The sequence below is a fragment of the Engraulis encrasicolus genome, chromosome 19 (genome assembly GCF_034702125.1).
Source record: "Engraulis encrasicolus isolate BLACKSEA-1 chromosome 19, IST_EnEncr_1.0, whole genome shotgun sequence".
NCBI lineage: Eukaryota > Metazoa > Chordata > Actinopteri > Clupeiformes > Engraulidae > Engraulis > Engraulis encrasicolus.
In genome coordinates, this window is record NC_085875.1 from 47,662,953 (window position 1) to 47,683,509 (window position 20,557).

Genomic DNA, 20,557 nt, shown 5'->3' on the forward strand with positions numbered 1-20,557 from the left:
TGGACATTTTTGGACAACGTTCAACTGAAATATTCCAGTAGTGCATGCAGGTCTGCTGACAGCTTCACCTGGGCCCAGGACAAAGTCATCTGAAAGGGCCCCCTACCCTATACATACAATGTAATGAGGACACAATTCTGCACCCAATATTCTGACCCAGACAGTTCCTTAGAGGTGGAGGCTGCCATGCACAGGAGAGGACAATATGGGTTGCCGTGCTTTAGCGTTCAGCAGTCTTATAGCCAGAGGGAAGGAGTTGTCCCTAAGCTGCCCCTAATATAGCAATCAGAGCGGTTAGGTACCCCAGATCCCCAAGTTCAAAGGCGGGCGGGGACACTCTCCTCCTCCCCTTCATGACAAATGGTGTCAGAAGTGGCGTGGCTTGCCATGAGGACATCTGACGCACCCAGCCTTAACACCATACAAAGCACCCCAAGAATAGGTGATTGAGGTGTAGTGCCGCCGCTAGATATAAGCAGAGTACTCAGAATGCTTAGGGCACCAACCACTATGCCTTCAACTGAGATTGACTAAAAGACGTTGAATTACTTTGCAAAACATGTATTTATTACTTAGTGGATTATTATCATTATTATTTAATTATGAGGGGGAACCCCTGACCTGTTATGCTTATCAGTAGCCCTGCTGAGTTGTGGAGGAATCCAGGGATGCGTGATGCATAAAATATGTGGCATCCAGGATGGGAGAAGTATGGTGCAATAGCCAATCTAAGTGTATTAATAGAGGGTCTGCTTAAGCAACAAGGGTCTAGTTCCCGAAGGGGGAGATAGTATGATGAAATGCCCATTACTTGGGGGCTGTTGGTACATACATAGTGCATAGTATGATATTACATGGTTTTAACTTTGTAATATCATACTACTAGTGTTGTTATTAGCCTACTTGTGTAGGAGTACTTCTACTTCTACTTTATACAACTCTACAGGGGTGCATTTCTCAAAAGAGAAGATGTTAGCCTGTTAGCAACTTCGGTAGTTGCCAATGGGAAAATGCATGGAAAACAACAAAGTAGCTAATTTAGTAAGCAACTTTGGTTTCGAGAAATCCACCCCAGATTTGGTTCTGGCTCAGAGGCTCATGTTCAAAGCCAGATGAGGCAACTCTCATTCCTTTCCCTACATATGTAGGCCTATATTGTATTAATTGTATTATTTTGTCACATGTAGGCCTATTGTCATTGTTGGTTGCACAGAGAGCTATACGTATATTATTCCTTGCATAAGCAGCATGCCATGCCTTTTGAGCATGATTCTGATTTTGATAAAAGAAATCTTCCATTTTTGAATACTGCTTCAACATTGAGACTTGCACTAAATATGTATGTTAAAATGATGTACATGATCTGCTTGGCAACAGCTTAATGACACAATTGGGATGCATCCACTTCTACATTACAAAACATCTTCTTCACCCATGCATGCTAAAGTAGCCATCGCGTTTCTGTGGCTGTGTTTCAGTAATCCGCAGTGACATAATCACCCAATGCCCTCATTAATTACACTCCACCCTCGGACAAAGATACCTTGGACACCTCTCACGACTCCAGTAATCTCATACTATCCACTTCCTCTGGACACAAACTGGCCACTTTGACCAGAGGCGTAGAACAGCTATCGTACATCTTTCCTATTCGTCTGCAGAGATTCCAACAAAAAGTTCTGTGGAGGGAGAAGAAACCGAATAACCACCAAACCTTTGGACATTGACTGGTGAGTCTAACCTGGCCTTGACAGGGTGTTGTTTGTAAATACAGTGTTAATGCAACACTTAGAAAGAGTTGATTTAACAATTTAATTTTGTCACAGAGTACAGTACTTTGTAAGTGTTTAATTGACACTGAAACATAGTGTCTATACTTTGTATATTCAGTAGCCAATTGATGTCATTGAGTGTCCTTGAGCATAAACATAGACCTGTCTGTTTCAAACCATAGGCAGATATGATAAAATAGGAATGTGACAACTTTACATTATTAGGATGCTGATAATGTTCAGTAGGAGAATGCTGCACAGTGATGCATTTTGATGTATTTTGCATTTTAATGTGACAAGTCTCTACTCTCTGCATCAGATGCAAACTGCAAAAAGCCAAGAGCCAAACGGATTAGTTTTGCATGGCCGTCATAGTTTCCATTGACTCCAGAACAATTATTTATACAATCCCGGTAGCGAATGGGGTTAGATATAAACACAGTTTTTTTCCTTTCAATTTAGTGCCTGCATTTAGCAATTGGTTTCCATTTGTTGTAATTCTATCATAAACTCAAATACAGTCAATCACAGAATTTGTATTGTTTATTTTCTAGGAAGGAATTGACCTTGGACTTTGAAAAACTCGATGGAAATTATCACAAGGATCTTCCCTTACTCCAAAACCTTAGCTGGAATCAAGGCCACTCTAGCTCATGTCCCGCGCCTCAGAGACCAGACCGCCGACGCGGGGCTCAGGGTCAAAAACCGGCTGCCCTCAGCCCGCCCCGTCTGGGCATCGGCAGTCTCCCGCGCCGCCAACCCGGTGCAGCAGAACTCAGGTGCCTACTCAAAGCTGATTGGCGTGTTTGGATTCTCTGTGTTTGCAAAGTGGCCGAGGCCTCCCACGGACTGCTATCATTTTCAGCCACCAGAGAAGAATGACTGCAAGATGCTACTGTCCTCTAAAATGTGTACTGATGAGTTAGGCCAACAGGCCACTGTTCCAACAAGTTATATTTGTCTATACATCATGTTTATACATCCATCCACCATCACAAATGAAAAAGAACTGACTTGTTACAATGTACAGTATTTGTAATCGAATTATAGCCTGCAAATTATACATATTTTTGATTTCCGTTCTAAATTGTTTCACTGTCTGAATACCTCAATTTGGGAATACAAAAATGGACTACATAGTGATAGCATCCAAAATACTCAAATTCCAACTAGTGATGTTCTGTACAAACCCAGTGTTCAATTTTCTAGCATTAACCCACAATTGTGAGATATAGCTCAGAATTGCAATATAGTAAGTCACAATTGCGAGATAGTATCTCAGAATTGTGAGATCCTATCTTGCAATTGTGAGATAATATATCAGAATTGTGTTTTTTTAAATTTCAAATTGATACTAATGCTCTCCCGTAGACTTCAGTATGAGTATAGGTCATTCAAGTTGTTTTCATGCTGACCATATTATCAGTGGCAGTGGCAGTGGCAGTGGCAGTGCTGGTTTTCGCACCAGTTCCATTGGGAGCCAAAGTGATTACTGCTGAATAGCCTGCCATCATACTGTGTTGTTGACACGACATGTGACCTGGATGGATCTTCTGACGTCTAGGCTGTCGTCATAGTTTGCTTAGAATAATTAAGTGGGAAGTGGTGCTGGCACCATTCTGGTCAGACTGAAAGTAGCTCGACAGGCTCAATCCATTCATTGCTTTTGAGGAGTGCCAACTGGTGTTTTCTGGTATTGACTGGCACTCATTTTGATTGTGTGTGTTCAGTATATGTGTTTGATATGTGCACGTAACATGCGGGATGAGATGACATGATAATAACCTTAATATTGTTTGCTGTTGAATGTGTGTATCATCTCACTCAAAACAATCACTGGAAGGACAATCATGTGTTTTATTGAATCCATTTCCATTCAAGAACAAATAAAGAAAATCTGTGATCATAATGACAATGTTTTGATTATGTCTGATTAACACATCAGTGCAAAGCCTCTGTTATAAGTCTGTTGTTCCAAAAATGGTAATAACCATGTCTTAATCAAGGTGCATTATTCTTGCCAATATCAATGTTGTATTTTATGTAGTTACAGGTTTTTTTAGTTACTAATGTTTATTTAGGTTCTCTGAGATACATTGTAGATACAGTGCAAACAAATACAAATACAAATAGATTTTCTCAGGCATGTTAGAAAAAAATAAATCAATGATTCTTGACGCGGGGGTTTGTGGGTGAGGCCTTGTAGGTTCAGAGATCAGAAGAGTGAGATTAAGGCTAATAACAAGCTCATGTAAATGACCAATGTCTTCCTGTGCTAGTTACCCACTCGGGACTTGAACCCGCAACCTACCAGTCAACAGTCCCGTTTGACATGGGATGCACAGTACGGTACCACTGAGTTAAAGGTCCAGACCTATAGTTTAGCACTATACTCTATGAGGATTTGAGTGGGGGCTTTAATAACGTTCTGCTATTTGGCATTCGTTACGCTCATTCAACTGACCAGAGGCAGGAGAAGACCTGTCAATATGAAAATGACCAGAATGATAGTTTCAGTATCAGCATAGTTGGATATTAACTCAGCAGCTGATCTAACTGACCTTGCAGTGACGTGCGGTGAGGTGTATGGTAGGGTAAGCAGTAAATCTATAAAATATATATTTTTCAGTGGGGGGTCTGGAGGAGGGCCCCCAGAAAAAAAAGTGTATTTCTTAGATGCAATTTCCTGCATTTTAACCAAATCTGGAGAGTCACTATCAGCTAAAAACTTTTACAAAAGACTAAAAACTTTTAACAAATAGTACCCTCTTTCATGCAGATCTGAAATGTTACATGTGGCGTGCGTGCGTGCGTGCGTGCGTGCGTGTGTGCGTGCTCGTGTGTGAGGCCTTATGCCACAAGGTATTGGATAGGCTTGGATAGGCAACTAGGCCTATTCACCTAAACATGCTGATAAGGTCTTTAATGTGCAACAAATTACTATTTTTTTCTAAATACTTTAAATATAATGTAGCCTATAAGATAAAATGCCATCCGTGCTTAACTTTAAATAGGCTACACTATTTAGACATTGTCAGTAGACCTAAATGAGAAACAATAAGTTAAAATGCATAATTTAAATTTCTTGAAAAGTCCAGCTACACTTATTTGTGCATCAGTGCAGTTTTACCAAATTGGTAGCTCATGAGGACCCATACTTTGTACACCGTTAAGGACCTGTAGGCCAACATTTTAAAATAATACTTTAGAAAGTTGCAAATGCCAGGGTGTTTCACATGGATGCATGGGTGGCACAGTGTAGCCTACTTTTGAAGATAAAAAGTCTAGTTCACCAACTGTGAATCACACCATAGCATGTGAGGGGAAACAATTTACATTTAGCAACAAACCAACATGGGTAACAGCTCCTGCTTCACTGACACATTTTGTGCTGCTAAGCAAACAGTCACAGACAAGAAGGAAAGCAGGCAAGGGGGCAGGTTGCTTGCGAACTCAACAAACACGAGAAGCCTGTGCGTCTGCCGTGGACTTCAAAAGAACGCAGCTGCACGCCAACTTACTAACAGGCTCCACACACCTCAGGCATCACGTATTAACCTCTTACTGCAGCAGGGGTCACCATATTAAGTCATCATCATATTAAATTAGGATTATGAAGTCATGTTGTATGCTCAAAAAACAATCTCGTTATCCATAATAACACACGTATCACAGTCTATTCATGTCCACAGCATAACCAATCTTCAATGTCAACACCCTGACCCATCAACAAAAGGCACCACGACAAACATGAGCATGTTCATGTTAGACCTAGTGATGAGTAAACTGACTGTGGCTGCGTAAACAAGGTCTACATTTCATACAAAAATGCAATTAAATGTGACTTATAAAAATATATAAACATAACATGGCAAGTGAAATAGAAAAATAAAAAAATGAAAATTGTTGCCCTCAGAGCAAAGATCAAACTCTTAGATTAAGCAGCAACATTGTATAGTAAACAGTAAAGCCCACAACTTGAATTTGTGGCAATAACCCTGACATTTTTCTCTTGTCGTCGATCGGTTTAAGTACATTCTCTAAGTACATTGAGCTGTTGTGAACAGTGCTGTGCAAAACAAAACAAAAAACGGTACATTCATAATAATAGTAACAACAACAACAATAATAATAATAGGCCTAACAATGATTATGATGTTGATGATTATGATGCTGCTGCTGCTGATGATTTTTTAAAGCCCTCTGACCACATCATAAGACTGCCAATGCCCCTACCCCCTTCCCACCCAACATCATCATGATAACTTGATGAAAACAGCACATCTGAAAGACAATAATCTGTAGTTTTTGTGTGCCTATTTGCTATATTACTTTAAAGAAAAACATTAGGGTAGGCCTATAGCTTATTTTGTGTTCGAATGATATCAATCTGTTCTAATGTAGGCCTACAGTAGGCTAGGCCTAGATGCTGCATAGTGTCTCCTTCTCAACACCCCCCACCATCTCTTAGGTCCCCTGTCGACTGTAGAGACCCCTTTGAGAAACACTAATTTAGAAGATAAACTTTATTATTACCTTGTTAATGGACTTGAACCGAACAAACAGACGGGCAACCCAGACGAAGTGAGTGAGTGAGTGAATGTTTTTCAACACAGTAGGCCTATCTGTGACCCCTGCAGGCCCTTACTGGAAGTTGAATAGCCTACGTAACGCAGGGGCGGGGTGGCTGTCGAACATGTGTTACTACTTTAACAGCTGATACAGACACTCCGAAGCTGTCGGCTCAGACATGTTTGACAGCCCAATGCCACCTCTGGTTTTAAACGCGATCTAAAAGGAACAGTGGATTCTGCTGTCGTAAAATAGTTTTAAACAGTAGACTAGGACACAGAATCAGAAAGAAAACAATAGCCTATAACGGGTCGCGTAGAGTAGCCTTTGGAGTTCTTCGTGGGAGGAATAAGTACTTCAGCAATGCACCCTCTTACAGCCCGCTGTCATCCCATGGGGACATTACAAAGGAGCGTTTCCTGGAAATTGAGCTTGATCATATTTTTCACTGCATTCCTTTTTTTCTTGGACGTCTTTTCGACCCACCCCGGCTTGTGCATTACAGAGAAAGACTTGGGCTTGGGGTATTCCAACCCGAAAGATCATGAAAACATGTCATTAAGTTTCTGGACAACTCACCCAAGCAGTGAGGTTAACAAGGTGTGTACAGTACGGCCATGCCGTGCAGCATTCTGTATTTTGCGAAAGTCTGTCTTACTTTGGAGACTTCAATTGGCTATCCAAATAGTTCCATATTGTTACGGTTTGATTTTAGAAATGTAATAAATTGCCCCCTGGCATTAAGGTTTTAATGAACAAGACTATTGTGTATCAACCTTGCTCGATTGCCATGTTGTGATAAATCTAGCCTAATCCATAATCTAAGACGTGTGGAGTCTGGGAATTGTTCTCAGGAGCAAAATCTATTGAGGAATAACAATGGCAGACGAGCGTCGCTTGGAAAATATTCTGATATTTTGTTACCTTAATATCTGATGTGCTTTGGTGTAGAATTCAACTTGCAGGGGCATCGACGTAATGGCCTATGGACAAACCATGTTTATGATAGGATTACTGATCGGATCAGCATTTGCAGGGGTACTTTCTGACAGGTGAGTTACGCATTTTGCGTTTAGGCCTGTAGTGAGCCTTTCTTGTGTTTTGCTACTGTGAATATTGATAATGATTAGTTACCCATCTGTTGCACTGTTCCTGTACTTATTTCAAAAAATAGATATGGTAAACGAATCCTTCTCCTGGGTTGCTGCTGTGTGCAGGCGACTATGCCGCTGGCGACAGCCCTTCTACCGTACTCTGTCCTGTACCTGGTCGCACGGTGCGTCACGGGGATTACCTGTTGCGGCATTCACATGTGCAGCTTTAGTTTGGGTATTGTATTTGGCTGATATGAATTTCTGTTGGAAATAATATGGTTAGTTTTTGCATATAGACAAATGGCACAACGAGCACTTCCCCTAAACTGAAGTGGGAGATTTGCGTTATTATCTTCCAGGTGTAGAATGGAGTCACCCAAAGAATCGAGTTTGGCCCCCTGCGCTTCTGACATTCAGCTTCAGCGTGGGGATGATGTGCCTGGCAGCAGTTGCATATGCCTCACCGGGATGGACTCAGTTTCACCTCGCCCTGGCTTTCCCTCAAATCATCTGCCTTCCACTTTACTTGTACGTTGCCATTTTCAGTCCTTTATAATGACACCATTTTACCTCAATTATTCCATTGTTGTTGTTTTTTTTCTTCACAAGAAGATGCAAACAAGGTTAGATAAAACAATGCTTCGGCTATAGATGCGTTTTTGCCCTTGAGCCATCACCAGTGCATGGTCAGCAATGGCTTAAGGGCCAAAGTGGTACACTGCAATCACACAGTGTATTTCCCCCTATTTTCTAGTTCCATACCGGAGTCCCCGAGGTGGCTGCTACTGAACCAAAGAACAGATCTAATAAACGTGTATCGTTCAAGAAGTCCTGAGGACAAGCTCTGCTTTGACCAGGTAAGAAAAGTTATGATGACAGTATTGACCTAAGTCTTGGAAGGTTTTCAATAGCCTATTTGATATTGTGAAGAGGTGAAGGGTCACCGCTCATCTGTTTAGAAGGTGCAGGGTTCAATGGAACTTTCTGCACAAAAAAGGAGTCAATCCACACACTTTAGGTCTTATTTGTGCAAAGCTTTACTGGATTTGCACGCTTTCGGTCCTAGGCTTTTATCAGGCAGAGTGCATACAGACAGTGCTTGCACAAGTCCACAAGCACTGTCTGTATGCACTCTGCCTGATGAAGGTCTAGGACCGAAAGCTTGCCAGTCCAAGCTTTGCACAAAAAAAGACCTGAAGTGTGCGGATTGTCTCTTTTTTTGTACAATATGTGATATTGAAAAATAAACTATGACAATTGCTCCTCCAGCTTCTAGATTCCTTGGAGATTGAGCTTCAAAAAACCAATGTAGAGACTAACCAGAATGAGAAGATCTCCCACTGGGCTCACTTCAAATCACCCACCATCATTATCCGAATGTTGGTCATGGGTTTTATTGGGTAGGTAAGTGAAAAACGTTGTTCCTTCCTTATTTGACTGATAAATTCAATTGATTTATGAATTGATTAACCCGTTAAGACATGCCGTTATAAATTTGCTGTTACCAGAATGGCAATGACCAAGTCATAGTGCATTAAAAAAGGGCCTGTGTTATGTCATAGTAGTGTAGTACTATGGTAGTTCAATTTTCAATGACTGTTACAGCATGCCACAGGAGGTACGGCGTGCATTAAGGGGCTACTTGCTTGATTGATCTTTCTAAGTGTGAAACCAAAGACAGAAAAAAACATTATTCCTTCCTCATTTGATGAATAGGTTGATTGATTCATTGATTGATTAATTGCTTGATTGATCTTTGTATGAACAAAGCTTTGCAGTGAGACAAAGCCCAGAGGAAGGCCATGCCATCTGAAACATGTGGGATCATTTTAATTCATATCCCAGTTGAGATACAGGTATCACATTGACCATCCTCTTGACTGTCTCAAGATGATAACCTAAATAATCTAAAGCTACCTTTAGCTCTGAGGCTCTGTTGACCTACAAAATCTTCTGAATAGTTTTCTAAGTTCTGTTGCCCTCTCGGAGAACCAAGCCACACTGGTCCTTCCACCCTGGAATTTCACCCATGGAATGTAACAAAGGTCATATGTTATGTTTAAAATATAGAAAAACTGGCCTCACAAGCTGAGTCTCATGATATATTACACCGTCATGTCCACAAGCAGATGTGTTTCGGCCCTTGAACCATCACCAGTGGGTGGTCAGCGATGGCTTAAGGCCAAAACATGTCTGCTTGTGGACATGGTGGGATGATGAATAATGAGCTTAGGAGTGTGGTTTTACTACATGTTAAGTTTGCAGGCCTTTTAACACACGGCCAAAGTTAATTATTTTACTTTAGAAGTTGAACACGGCCATCACAGCTAATGTGCTACATTGACCAGCAGGAGTCAAGCAAACGAGTTGTCGGATCACATATTAAAGAGCGATTGCTTTACTATGCTTCCATGTACTGTAAATGTGCATCACAGATTACTAGGAAATATTGGAAGCGGTTTTGTCATTTTAAAACTGTGTTGTCGTAGTTGGTCTAAATTGTGACCCCAAACTGTTTGCTGTGGCTCAGTCAGTCATATCCAAAGCACGGACACTTCAAGTTAAAGGGACAGTTTGGTCAATTTCAACATGCAGTTGTATTGCTCACGCTACCCTTGACTTGTCAGTACCTGGTGATGCCACATTTTTCGGCTCAGCCCTTTCCGAGATATGAGCAAGTCTAATGGGGGCAGCGTTTGTTTACATTTAAAAAAAATGAAACATAGGCCAACTCCAAATATTTTCCCAAAAGGTACTGCTGTTTGCTAGTTGTCTGCTGATGTTTTATAACCTTTTGGATGTTTTTGGGAATAAATAAAAATGTTTTTTTTTTAAATGTAAACAAAGAGCTGCCCCCCTTACAATGACCAGGATCTCGGAAACGGCTGAAGAAGAAGAAAAAAAAAAATCTCAGGCACTGACAAGTCCAGGGTAGTGTGAGCATTACAACTGCATGTTGAAATCGACCAAACTGTCCCTTTAAAGCCCACCTGTGAAATTTCCCCCTGCGATCAATAAAGGATACTCTACTCCCATTGTCATTGTGACACAGCATTCAGTGCTGATTGCACACAACAAAGTAGCATTTTACGCTTCATGCATGCAAGGGAGCAATCCGAAACAGTGCCCCAAGGGAGAAATGCGGCAGGACAGCACCATTCAGTCATGGAGGAGGATGGGAGACAGCACTCGTAAATAAGGAACCGGCAATATTTGGGCTAAAAGTCTGACACCTTAACTGCTTACACATGACTGCTCTAACCAGTTACCCTGTCCCTTTGGCTGTTGGGGTTAGATTATTAATTGGCATGTGGCATGCGGAAGTGGCATGTTATTATTTATGTTGGCTGAAAACACATTATTCACTGACAGGTTCAGTGTAGGAAAGATTTTTGTTTGACATAACGAGCATGGCCTCAGTAGCCATTGTAGCTGTTCTTATTCACAGTGATTATTCTAATATATAGTTAATGCCACTTCCGCATGCCACAAGCCACTAAATCCTCTAACCCAGTGGTTCTTAACCTTTTTTCATGAAGCACCCCCTATTCTGTGCCCAGGACATGCTGCACACCCCCAACCCAAACGTCTACACATGTATACGCACTAAAATTTGATGTAAGTGAATAATTACAATGATTCTTGCTTTGGACATTAAATCAATGCTTTAATGACTTTACATTAGGTCCAAAACATGTTTTAATTTGGTCTTGATTTGGCCTAATTATAATGTTTGGAAGCAGATTTTGGTCTCAACCTCAACACAAACAAAATTCTGTGCACCCCCTGAAATCTCTGGCACACCCTCAGGGGGTGCCCGCACCCCAGGTTAAGAACCACTGCTCTAACCCCCTCTCCCCTTTGACCCACTTGACCCTTTAACCCTTGTCTTGTCTTCATTTCCTATTACCATGCCCGGTGTTCACGGGGCGGTTTCGACCCGTGTTTTAAATCAGTTGTAAAAGTGACAAATAACAATGATATTTCACCATTCATTTTAATGTTTTGTCAAGGGTTTAAGGTTCTTGTTTTGTACACATATCCCTTGATTTCGATTGCTAAAAAAAATGAAAAAGTAACCTCTAAGATGTAATATATGTAATTACACAGATTTATTGCTACCTGGACATCACTGTGCAGTAGTAGAACACATCTTGAAAAACAATTTTTGTCTCGCATTTTTATTTTTTATTTTATTCACAGTAGTTACATCCATGGTATTCGGGTCGTTTTCGACCCATATATAATTACCACAGAGAAACAAGGGAAATCTGTTTTTTTTCAATGAAGGAACTGTGATGGAGTGGCCATTGTGGATGTGTGCTGACTCTCCCATCAAGCCTGGCTCTGTGGTGTAGTGGTCAGAGCCCCAGTTTTTTTTTTACCCCAGTAGGTCCGAGTTTGAGTCCCAGTGGGGCAACTATTCCCCTTCACTAAAAATGGTGTTAGAAGTGGAATGACTGATTGAGGCCATCTGAAGTGTACCTATTGTGTGTCAGGTGTAATATCAATTGAGGAATGATAGGTGTCCCTGTGCAAGGAACCCCACCCCCAGAAGCAGAGATGAAGCATAGGAAAACTACGCAAAATTAGACACCGAACTGCGAAAACTGTTATTTTTTTATCTCCTTATGTCTTTTTTCTTGTCATATAGTCAAGATACTTTTAGAACCCTACTTAGATACATTATTCAATTGTTAAATGAGAGCATGCTGAACTATGTCCAGACTAAATTGATCCATATGCTGAAATGACGCACAAAACCCCCCGTCAAAATAATACGGAAAACTCCAAACTTATGGGCTTTTATACATATTCTCATGATGTCATGCTACCCCATGGGCTCAAATGATTGGTAAATGAGATGGCAATATCTATTTTACCTAGCAGTTCATTTCTTATTTCAGTTTTGGCTGTAATGATTGCTCTATAAGCTACTTATTATGAACCGGGGCGAAAACGACCCGAACACCACAAGTGCTATATTTTTTGATACAGCATTACAGAATTTATGAAAAAAAAAAGTTTTGCTTTATTTTGTTAAGATAAAGGTGGCTGACAAAGTCAAAAAGCCTTGACTCAAGAAACTAAACATATGGGGCTCCTTTACACAGTCAAACCTGAAAACGGGTCGGTGACGACCCAAAGACGAGACAAGGGTTAAGTGCAAACTTTAAGATGAACCCTCACTGCCTGGCTTGTCATGTCTGATGTGACCTGCCCCATCTTGTACACTGCATAATATCAACAAGTCATATTTTTCACTTTGCAGTCTGTCTCTCATCTTTTGAAAGAATCTGGCAGAAAGAATTGACAGCAGCCGTGGCCTTATAGTTAGGGCGTTGGTGTTTAGGGCTTTGGTATTTAGACCAGGAGGTTGCAGGTTCGAATCCCTTTACCTTTGCCTACACCTACGTCCATGGCTTAAGTGCCCTTTATTAAGGCAAACCAGGAACTGTAGTTGAAGGAGAGGATTGTGCACATCCCAGGAAAAGGTGCAGGACAAAGGCCAACTGTAGTTTTCAAAGTGAGAAGTCCGCACACTTAAAATCCTTTTTGTTGTATATTATTATTTCATGTTGTATATTATTATTTCATGAAATAATAATATACAACAAAAAGGATTTTAAGTGTGCAGACTTCTCACTTTGAAAACCAGGAACTGTAACCAGCACCCTGTAAAAATCTGTAAGTCGCTTTAAGTCGGATAAAATTGTAATAAAAAAAAAATGAAACCTCATCTACTGTATTGCTCTCCACCACAGGCTAGCCTCTGCATTGACCTACTACAGCATCTCCTTCAGCGTGGGCCACTTTGGGGTGAACATCTACCTTGCCCAGTTCTTCTCGGGGTTCTCCGAGGCGCCCGCTCTGCTCCTGCCCCTGCTGCTGTCCCGTGCAGGCCGCAGACCGTTCACCATGGCCTCCCTCCTGATCAGTGGCATCACCAGCCTCATGTCCCTTCTGGTCTCCACCTTCTACGGTGAGGGCTGCTTTCAGGGTGGCACTAATTTAGGCGCATAGATAAAAAACACTACACTCTTAGAAATAAAGGTACAGAACTCGTTACTATGGCAGTACCCTCAAGGGGAGTACCATTGCGTCGCTTGATTGGTACCCTAAAAAAGAGGTGCGTTTAGTTGCTTGCAATGTCGACCAATGTGTATCTGTCACCTCTTTTTTGAGGTACCACCCAAGCAACGTAATAGTACTCCCCTTGAGGGTACTGCCACAGTGACAAGTTCTGTACCTTTATTTCTGAGAGTGTAGGGTGCTGAACATACTATACTAAGGAGATGCATATGAAAACTAGAGATGCACCGGATCCTGATTTTTAGGATCCTGCCGGATACCGTATCCACTGCTTAAGATCCTGCCGGATCCGGAACCGGATACCGGATCCTACGAAAGGGTTGAAACACATAGCCTACTCGCACACGTGGGCCCTTTTTATCACGTTGGCTCAAACTATTTTGACTGAAAAGCCTCGGCTACCGGATCCTGGATCCTGGAACCGGATCCGGATCCTGTGAAAAACCCTATTATCCTGCCGGATCCGGTGCATCTCTAATGAAAACACATAATAATGTATCCGTTTACGCCTCCCGCACACATTTATTCAGTGAATTGAAAACCCATAAAACGATGCTTTCTGAAAATCTGCTATTTTAAAATGCCAGCTTTGTTAATAGCAGAACATTCAGATTCAGAATGCAACAAAAGGCTGAATGCGACGTATATTTGTAGGCTCTGTTTATGCCTGAGGCAAGCCTGGCACTATCTAGAGTGGTGGGTGAACAGCATATGTGTTGGAATATTGACGACAAAGCCAGACTTTTTAAGTTGCGGGACATTGTTGAGACAAAATGAAGCATGAAGTCTGAAATGTGTGTAGCACTATCTAGAGTAGCTGCACTGAGATTTCAGTGGTGGGTGAACAGCATGCGTGTTGGAATATTGATGTCAAAGCCAGATTTTGTAAGTTGGACATTGTTGAAACAAAAACAAAGAGGAGTATGGGATGTGTGTGGTACTGTATACGGAAGAAACCCATCAATAATGGAAGAGTTAGCTATGGTCTGAGGTGAAATGAAACCTATGCAGGGTTTACAGTAGGTCTACAGTATACCGTATTAGACCTGATGTCGACCTGACCTTAGACATGGTTCACAGACTTGCGTAAGAGTGATGTTGTTGCAAGAATGTCGTTTCACCTCACGGTTATCTCAGCTTTTGATAGAACTTTAACAAGGTAGTCCTCTGCAGGGCTCCACGTGCCGTAGTAAACATTACAGCACCGGACACAGCAGCAGAGCTGCTGAATAACTAACTCATACTGTCTTTAGTTTAGCCATTAGGCAAAGATCCTGCCAAATACTTGTCTTCTTTTACACTGTTTCAACAAGTTGGTTCAGAGGTTAAGCGCTTGCAGATTTTATAACAAAACTTACACACTGTTGACAACTGCAGGGTTTTCCCCACTGTGGTTGCAAAAGTACTTCACCATGTTTTCAGTGTAACCATGGACAGTGTGCTGAAGAGGTTTAACCCAAGATCAACTTCAAATTCAGGTCACTTACGTACTGTATTTGAGGCAACAGGATTACCTACTGTAAATGTTCACCTGCTGGAAGTTCACCTGCTACCTTAAAAGTGTAAATACACAGCTCGAAACTTGAGGTAACTTATCTTTGTTGACACAAAGATAAACGTCAAGTTCACGTAACATGTGAGGAGGTGAGACAAAGACACACTTCTAAGTTAACTTAATTTCTGAGACAAAAGTTTCAAAACAAAGATGGCAACCTCAAGTTGTGTGATCAGATGGACTTTAATTTGCAAAATTTGAATTTGAATTTGAATTGTTTCACCATGAGAAGGGTTCCCCAGTGCAGTAGGTGTGATTAACTGCTTTCACCTTAAAATAGGCCTATATTAACTTCACCACATGTTAATATGCATGCTCTTTATGTTTTCTATGTCCAGGATAGGTGTATATGTTAGCAGAACGAATCTCGAAACAGAATTAATAGCTGGGAGCAGGCTTCACTTAGATTAAACAAACTGTGAGGTCGCTGACGCAAATGGTAAAAACCACTTTATGCAAGGTGCGGCCTCTTTTTTGCAAATTCGAGTCTAATAAACCTCTAATATGCATCTTATTCAGGATGTGCATCTTACCACACTATTTTCTGTTCTGCTCTCTTTTTAGGTGAACAAAAATTCTAGCCTAATGCAAATGTGTATGCTGGAAATATTAAAATTGTGAAGCTGCAATATTTTTTCTTTCCCAGACCTGCCTGCTTTGGTTATGACCCTGGCCCTCACAGCAAAGCTGTGCATGCAGTCCACATCCTGTGTTTCTGTGCTGTATGGCATAGAGCTCTTCCCTACAGTCATAAGGTAGGTTTGCCATTGGCACTCTGGGCTGGGCTGGGCTGGTCATTGACGCCTTTCATAAAAAATTCACTGCCGTGCCAAAAGCATCTTGTTATGTCAGATTGAGAGTTGGCTGGTGAAAAGTAATGTATTAAAGGAGAATTCCTGTGAATTTCCACATGAAGTTGTAATCATCACGCTACTCTTGACCTGTCAATCCGGCAATGTAGCTTTTTTTTTGCCTTGCCACAGGATAGGTTGCCTAGTTAACACCAGACCTAATCACCCAATCAAAGTGAGATTAGGTCTGGGGAGTTGCCTATTGTAAATTCCGTAGGGGGCAGAATACTTGGCTATTATGACACACTGCCCTGCTCTCTGATTGGGCAGAGAAACTGTCAAGGTCGGAATGCTTGGTCATTATGACACAGGGCCCATGATCTTGGACGTTATGAGTTATCCTCGCCAGATTGTCTTTCAGATCGAAACGATTGTGTAGAACTAAAGGCAGTATGGGAGTTTCCAGGCTACAGGATAGGCCTACTGATAAGTCAATGGTAGCGTGAGCAATACTGCATAACTGAATGTTGTGCAAGTGGTAGAAATTCTTCGCGCCAAAAACATCTTTCTATGTCAGATTGAGAGGTGTCTGTAACAAGTAAATGTAGTGAAGGGCTTGTCATTGACGCCATTCTTAAGATATTCAATACTAGTACACCCAAAAAATGAATTTTCTACACATCATCAGAATTTTGTAGGTGATTACTCATTCTTCATAGAGATAAAAAGCTCGTTGATATCCCCATCAAGTTCAACATTAAACTGCATGTGCTGCAAATGGAATAAGCTGTCTGGGAGCTAGTAATGCAATCTACTGGAAAAGAGCTTTGAAGTACAAGCCATTAGATTGGTATCTGAATTCACTATAAATGTAGTTATTGGTGAAAGAAAGCCATTAGAGGACTCAGAGAAAGCATTATGCACCATGACCAGCATGCTAGCCTCCATGTAAAGAGATATATGTAAAATGGTATACGAAGAGTGCATACCATTAATAGGTAGTATAATAGATTTTCAGTGTTAGTTTCTGTTAAACGGGATATGTCCTGTGTCAACATAATCATCGCCACAAGAAGCCCTTAGAACATTTTTCACACATTTGAGTGAGGCCCACTTGTTTATGCAATGTGTGTGTTTCCTATCGTCAGTGTAGTGTCAGATGGTGGTTCCATTTCCAATAGACTTAAGTTAGGTCGGCCTAACTGTTCCCCTTTTATTGTTGCCCTCCAAAGACAGAAGTGCTGTGGGGTGGTGAGCATGTGCCACCGCATCGGTAGTATCGTGAACGCGCTGGTGGCCCCTGGGGGACAGATACCACTGCCAGCCATGATCTGCTACAGCAGTGGGCCGTTCCTGGGGGCGGTGCTGTGTCTCTTGCTACCCGAGACCAGTGGCATCCCTCTGCCCGACACTGTGCTGGACTGTGAGAAGCAACCCCGTCTTCAGTGCCTCCCATGCTCCAGGTACTGTAACAGACGGCTGTCTGGCATTAGCAAAACTAGAACTCTTCAGCTTTCATAGGCGCATAAACAGACACAAATCTGAAGAGTGCTGTCTTTTTCTGCCTTCATTCATCTATGTTTTATGTGGGATTCAGCACCCATTTAAAATCTGTACTTATTATTAGGCGATAGTGTGAGTGTGTCTCCTCCTCTTTATTAGTAATACTACCGAATTAATTCCCATTTGCCTCTGGCATTGTGTATCGCAGCACATGTAAGAGATTGAAACCCAACTTGTAATTTATTACGCACATAAGCAGCAGCCATGACAACACAATGTTTATATCTAAACAAACGTTTTTGGATTCTTCGGAATGGTGCTCACACATCTCAGGTTTTTAAAGTGTATCTTACAGGTTAAACACCATAATGATGAAAACTGTCTGTCTGTCTGTCTGTCTGTCTGTCTGTCTGTCTGTCTGTCTGTCTGTCTGTCTGTCTGTCTGTCTGTCTATCTATCTATCTATCTATCTATCTATCTATCTATCTATCTATCTATCTATCTATCTATCCTCTGCAGGTGGTGTCCTCCTGTTGAAATCCCAGAGACCAAAGATCCAGAAGTGAAGGAGAAAGTGGCTCTGGAGGCGAACTTTATAAATGGCGCCGTGTCCAAGGACAACCCTTAAAGGTGCACTGTGTAATAGTTTTTTGTAGTTTCCGGAATTCATGCCCCCCAATCACAAATGTCACCTTTTTTTTTTTTTAAATACTTACCACCAATATCAAGTTTTAAGTATTCATTAGGACTTGGAAAATTGCACTTTTCATACATGAAAAAGGGGATCTTCTCCACGTCCTCCATTTTTGATTTTTTTATAAATAGACATTTTTAGCCACAAAACTTACTGTACTTTGGTCATACTAGTAGTAAATATTAGTTAAAATATTATTTTATTGCTATTAAGTGAATATTCATGAAAAGGTAAAATTTGGCAAAAGGCAGTACAGTTTCAATGAGCAGCATAGTTGCAATACCTACTCTGGCCACACTCCTACACAGTGCACCTTTAACTTGCCTTCTGGGCCTCACACTGTCCTATTCAGCACATTTTGTACTGTTTCTTGTATTATCATTATCAATAGTCAGAGTATGGCACAATGTATTGATCTGACTATTAAGATGGGTTGTATGTACTGTAATTAAGTTACTTTTATGATTTCCTTTTTTACATACGCATTATCCTTTAAATGACACCTTCATCCAATGCAACTTACTGTAAAGCCATTATTTTGGTACAGGGTATTAGTTACAGTCCCTGGAGCAATGTGGGTTTTTGTACCTGGCTCAAGGACACTTCAGCCATGGATGACAGTTCTGGTAAAGGTGGGATTTGAACATGCCACCCTCTGATTGAAGGCCAACTCCCTAACCATTGAGCCACAAATGCCTGTAGTCACATGGTGTATGCCATTCAACCAGTGCTGTAATAGTCATTGAAAAGCTGACTACAATAGTACTAACCTACTATAACATATCAGGCCTCTAGTAATGCACAATGACTGTGTGATTTCCATTTTGGAAACAGAAAATGTATAATGCTGTGTATAACGCTTAACAGACTAAGCAGAATACAGTTATTTAGGCACAGGGCTTTAGTTACAGTCCATGGAGCAATGAGGGGTTATGTGCCTGCATCAAAGGTACATCAGCCATTGGATGAGGGTTCAGGAGAGCACCCACAGTCTTCCTACTGCTACGGGAGTCAAATCTGTAACTTTCTGATATAGAGACCAACTCCCAAAACCATTAGGCTACAGCTGCACCATTTACTGAATGCCCAGCATGCCTTTGTATCGAAAAGGGACGTTAACTTTAAATTCAGTAAGTTGCTTAGCTGTTTTCAGTCCAGCTGAAAAATAAGATGTATCTAAATATCCTTTTTTTATTACACCTGTCGACATTTTTTAAAAATCAAATCAAGAATAAACATTTCTTTACCAAAACAAGTCTGGGCATTTCTTCTAGTTAGGAAGAAAGAAACATTTGTTACCATGAGGTGGTTAAAGCTTCCCATTGATTAACTTTAAAAAGAATTATAATGGTCGAAATTACTCATCAATAATAGGCCTACTTTAACTAAACATCACACACATTTATCTAGTCACTAACAGTGTAATGCCGGCACACTGGTCGGGATGTCTCCAAATATACAATGCACAGTATCTACTGTATATCATGATGTACAAAAGCCACCTTGTGCTCTCATACACAGCATTAGAGTCCCATTTCTTTTGCCGCCACCAAGGATGTTATGTTTTCGTTTGCGTTTGTCTGTCTGTCTGTATGTCAGTGGGATAACTCAAAAAGTCGTGAATGGATTTGGATGAAAACAAGGCAGAAAGACTTGGAAAAAATAGGGTGTGACATAGTCAAATGTTCTATCAAACAGCTTCCTTGGCGGAGGTCTGAACTCTCTGACTGCATTGTTAGTGCATAGTTTGCAATGTTTTTACTTGCTTTGCCATTCCAAGTCACTATTACTTTGACCTCCATGCCTGTTAGATAAATACAGCTATTGATAAACAGGTTGAAAACAAGTCTTAAGGTAATGGGGTTCATTGTGGAAGAACACGAGGGGGTACCGACAACAGATTTCCTCTGGAATACACCACTTGAACGTCCTGTACCTCAATGAGGTTTGAATGGGTCTGTTGTTAAAGTGTGGTGTGCCGATGCACAGAAGTTAGGAATATTATGCAACGTATTTCACAAATACAGTAGATGTTTGAATTAACCAATGAATCTGACATGAATTTTCCATTCAGTTCAAATTTGATTTTCACGTCATCCTCATCGTACTTGTTCACACCACCAAACAACTGAGTTATTATAAACACGTCCATTTTGTTACACATAAAATACTGTTGTTGCCTTTAGTTCCACATGCTTGGATTTGAGAAATCGTGAAGAAAACCACGAATGACGCTGCATATGGGATAACACCATGATTTTCTTTATTTATTCATTTATTTCAGAGATAAACTTAGAGTCAGCATACAGCCTTCATGTCAGGATATCTCTCCCTCCTCGCACCCAGACCAACATACCATGGTACTCTCTCTCTCTAAATATAACTGGGATTGTCTGGGTTACCAGTGTGCTAAATACTACAAAGTACTTCCCCCTGTTTGTTAAAAATAAAAGTTATAAAAATGTACAAAGTTTGGAGACTTT

At 41.0% G+C, this 20,557-nt stretch overlaps 1 protein-coding gene across 1 annotated transcript; it reads left to right on the forward strand.

Moving 5' to 3' along the window:
- Nucleotides 1-6,560: 6,560 nt before the first annotated feature.
- si:dkey-190l8.2 lies at nucleotides 6,561-20,454 on the forward strand. Its single transcript, XM_063184611.1, has 11 exons — nucleotides 6,561-6,944; nucleotides 7,296-7,396; nucleotides 7,519-7,673; nucleotides 7,798-7,966; nucleotides 8,193-8,295; nucleotides 8,708-8,838; nucleotides 13,204-13,421; nucleotides 15,733-15,841; nucleotides 17,110-17,340; nucleotides 17,900-18,010; nucleotides 20,359-20,454. The coding sequence occupies exons 1-10, from the start codon at nucleotides 6,708-6,710 to the stop codon at nucleotides 18,006-18,008; spliced, it is 1,563 nt and encodes a 520-aa protein (XP_063040681.1). The 5' UTR covers nucleotides 6,561-6,707; the 3' UTR covers nucleotides 18,009-18,010; nucleotides 20,359-20,454.
- Nucleotides 20,455-20,557: the final 103 nt, after the last annotated feature.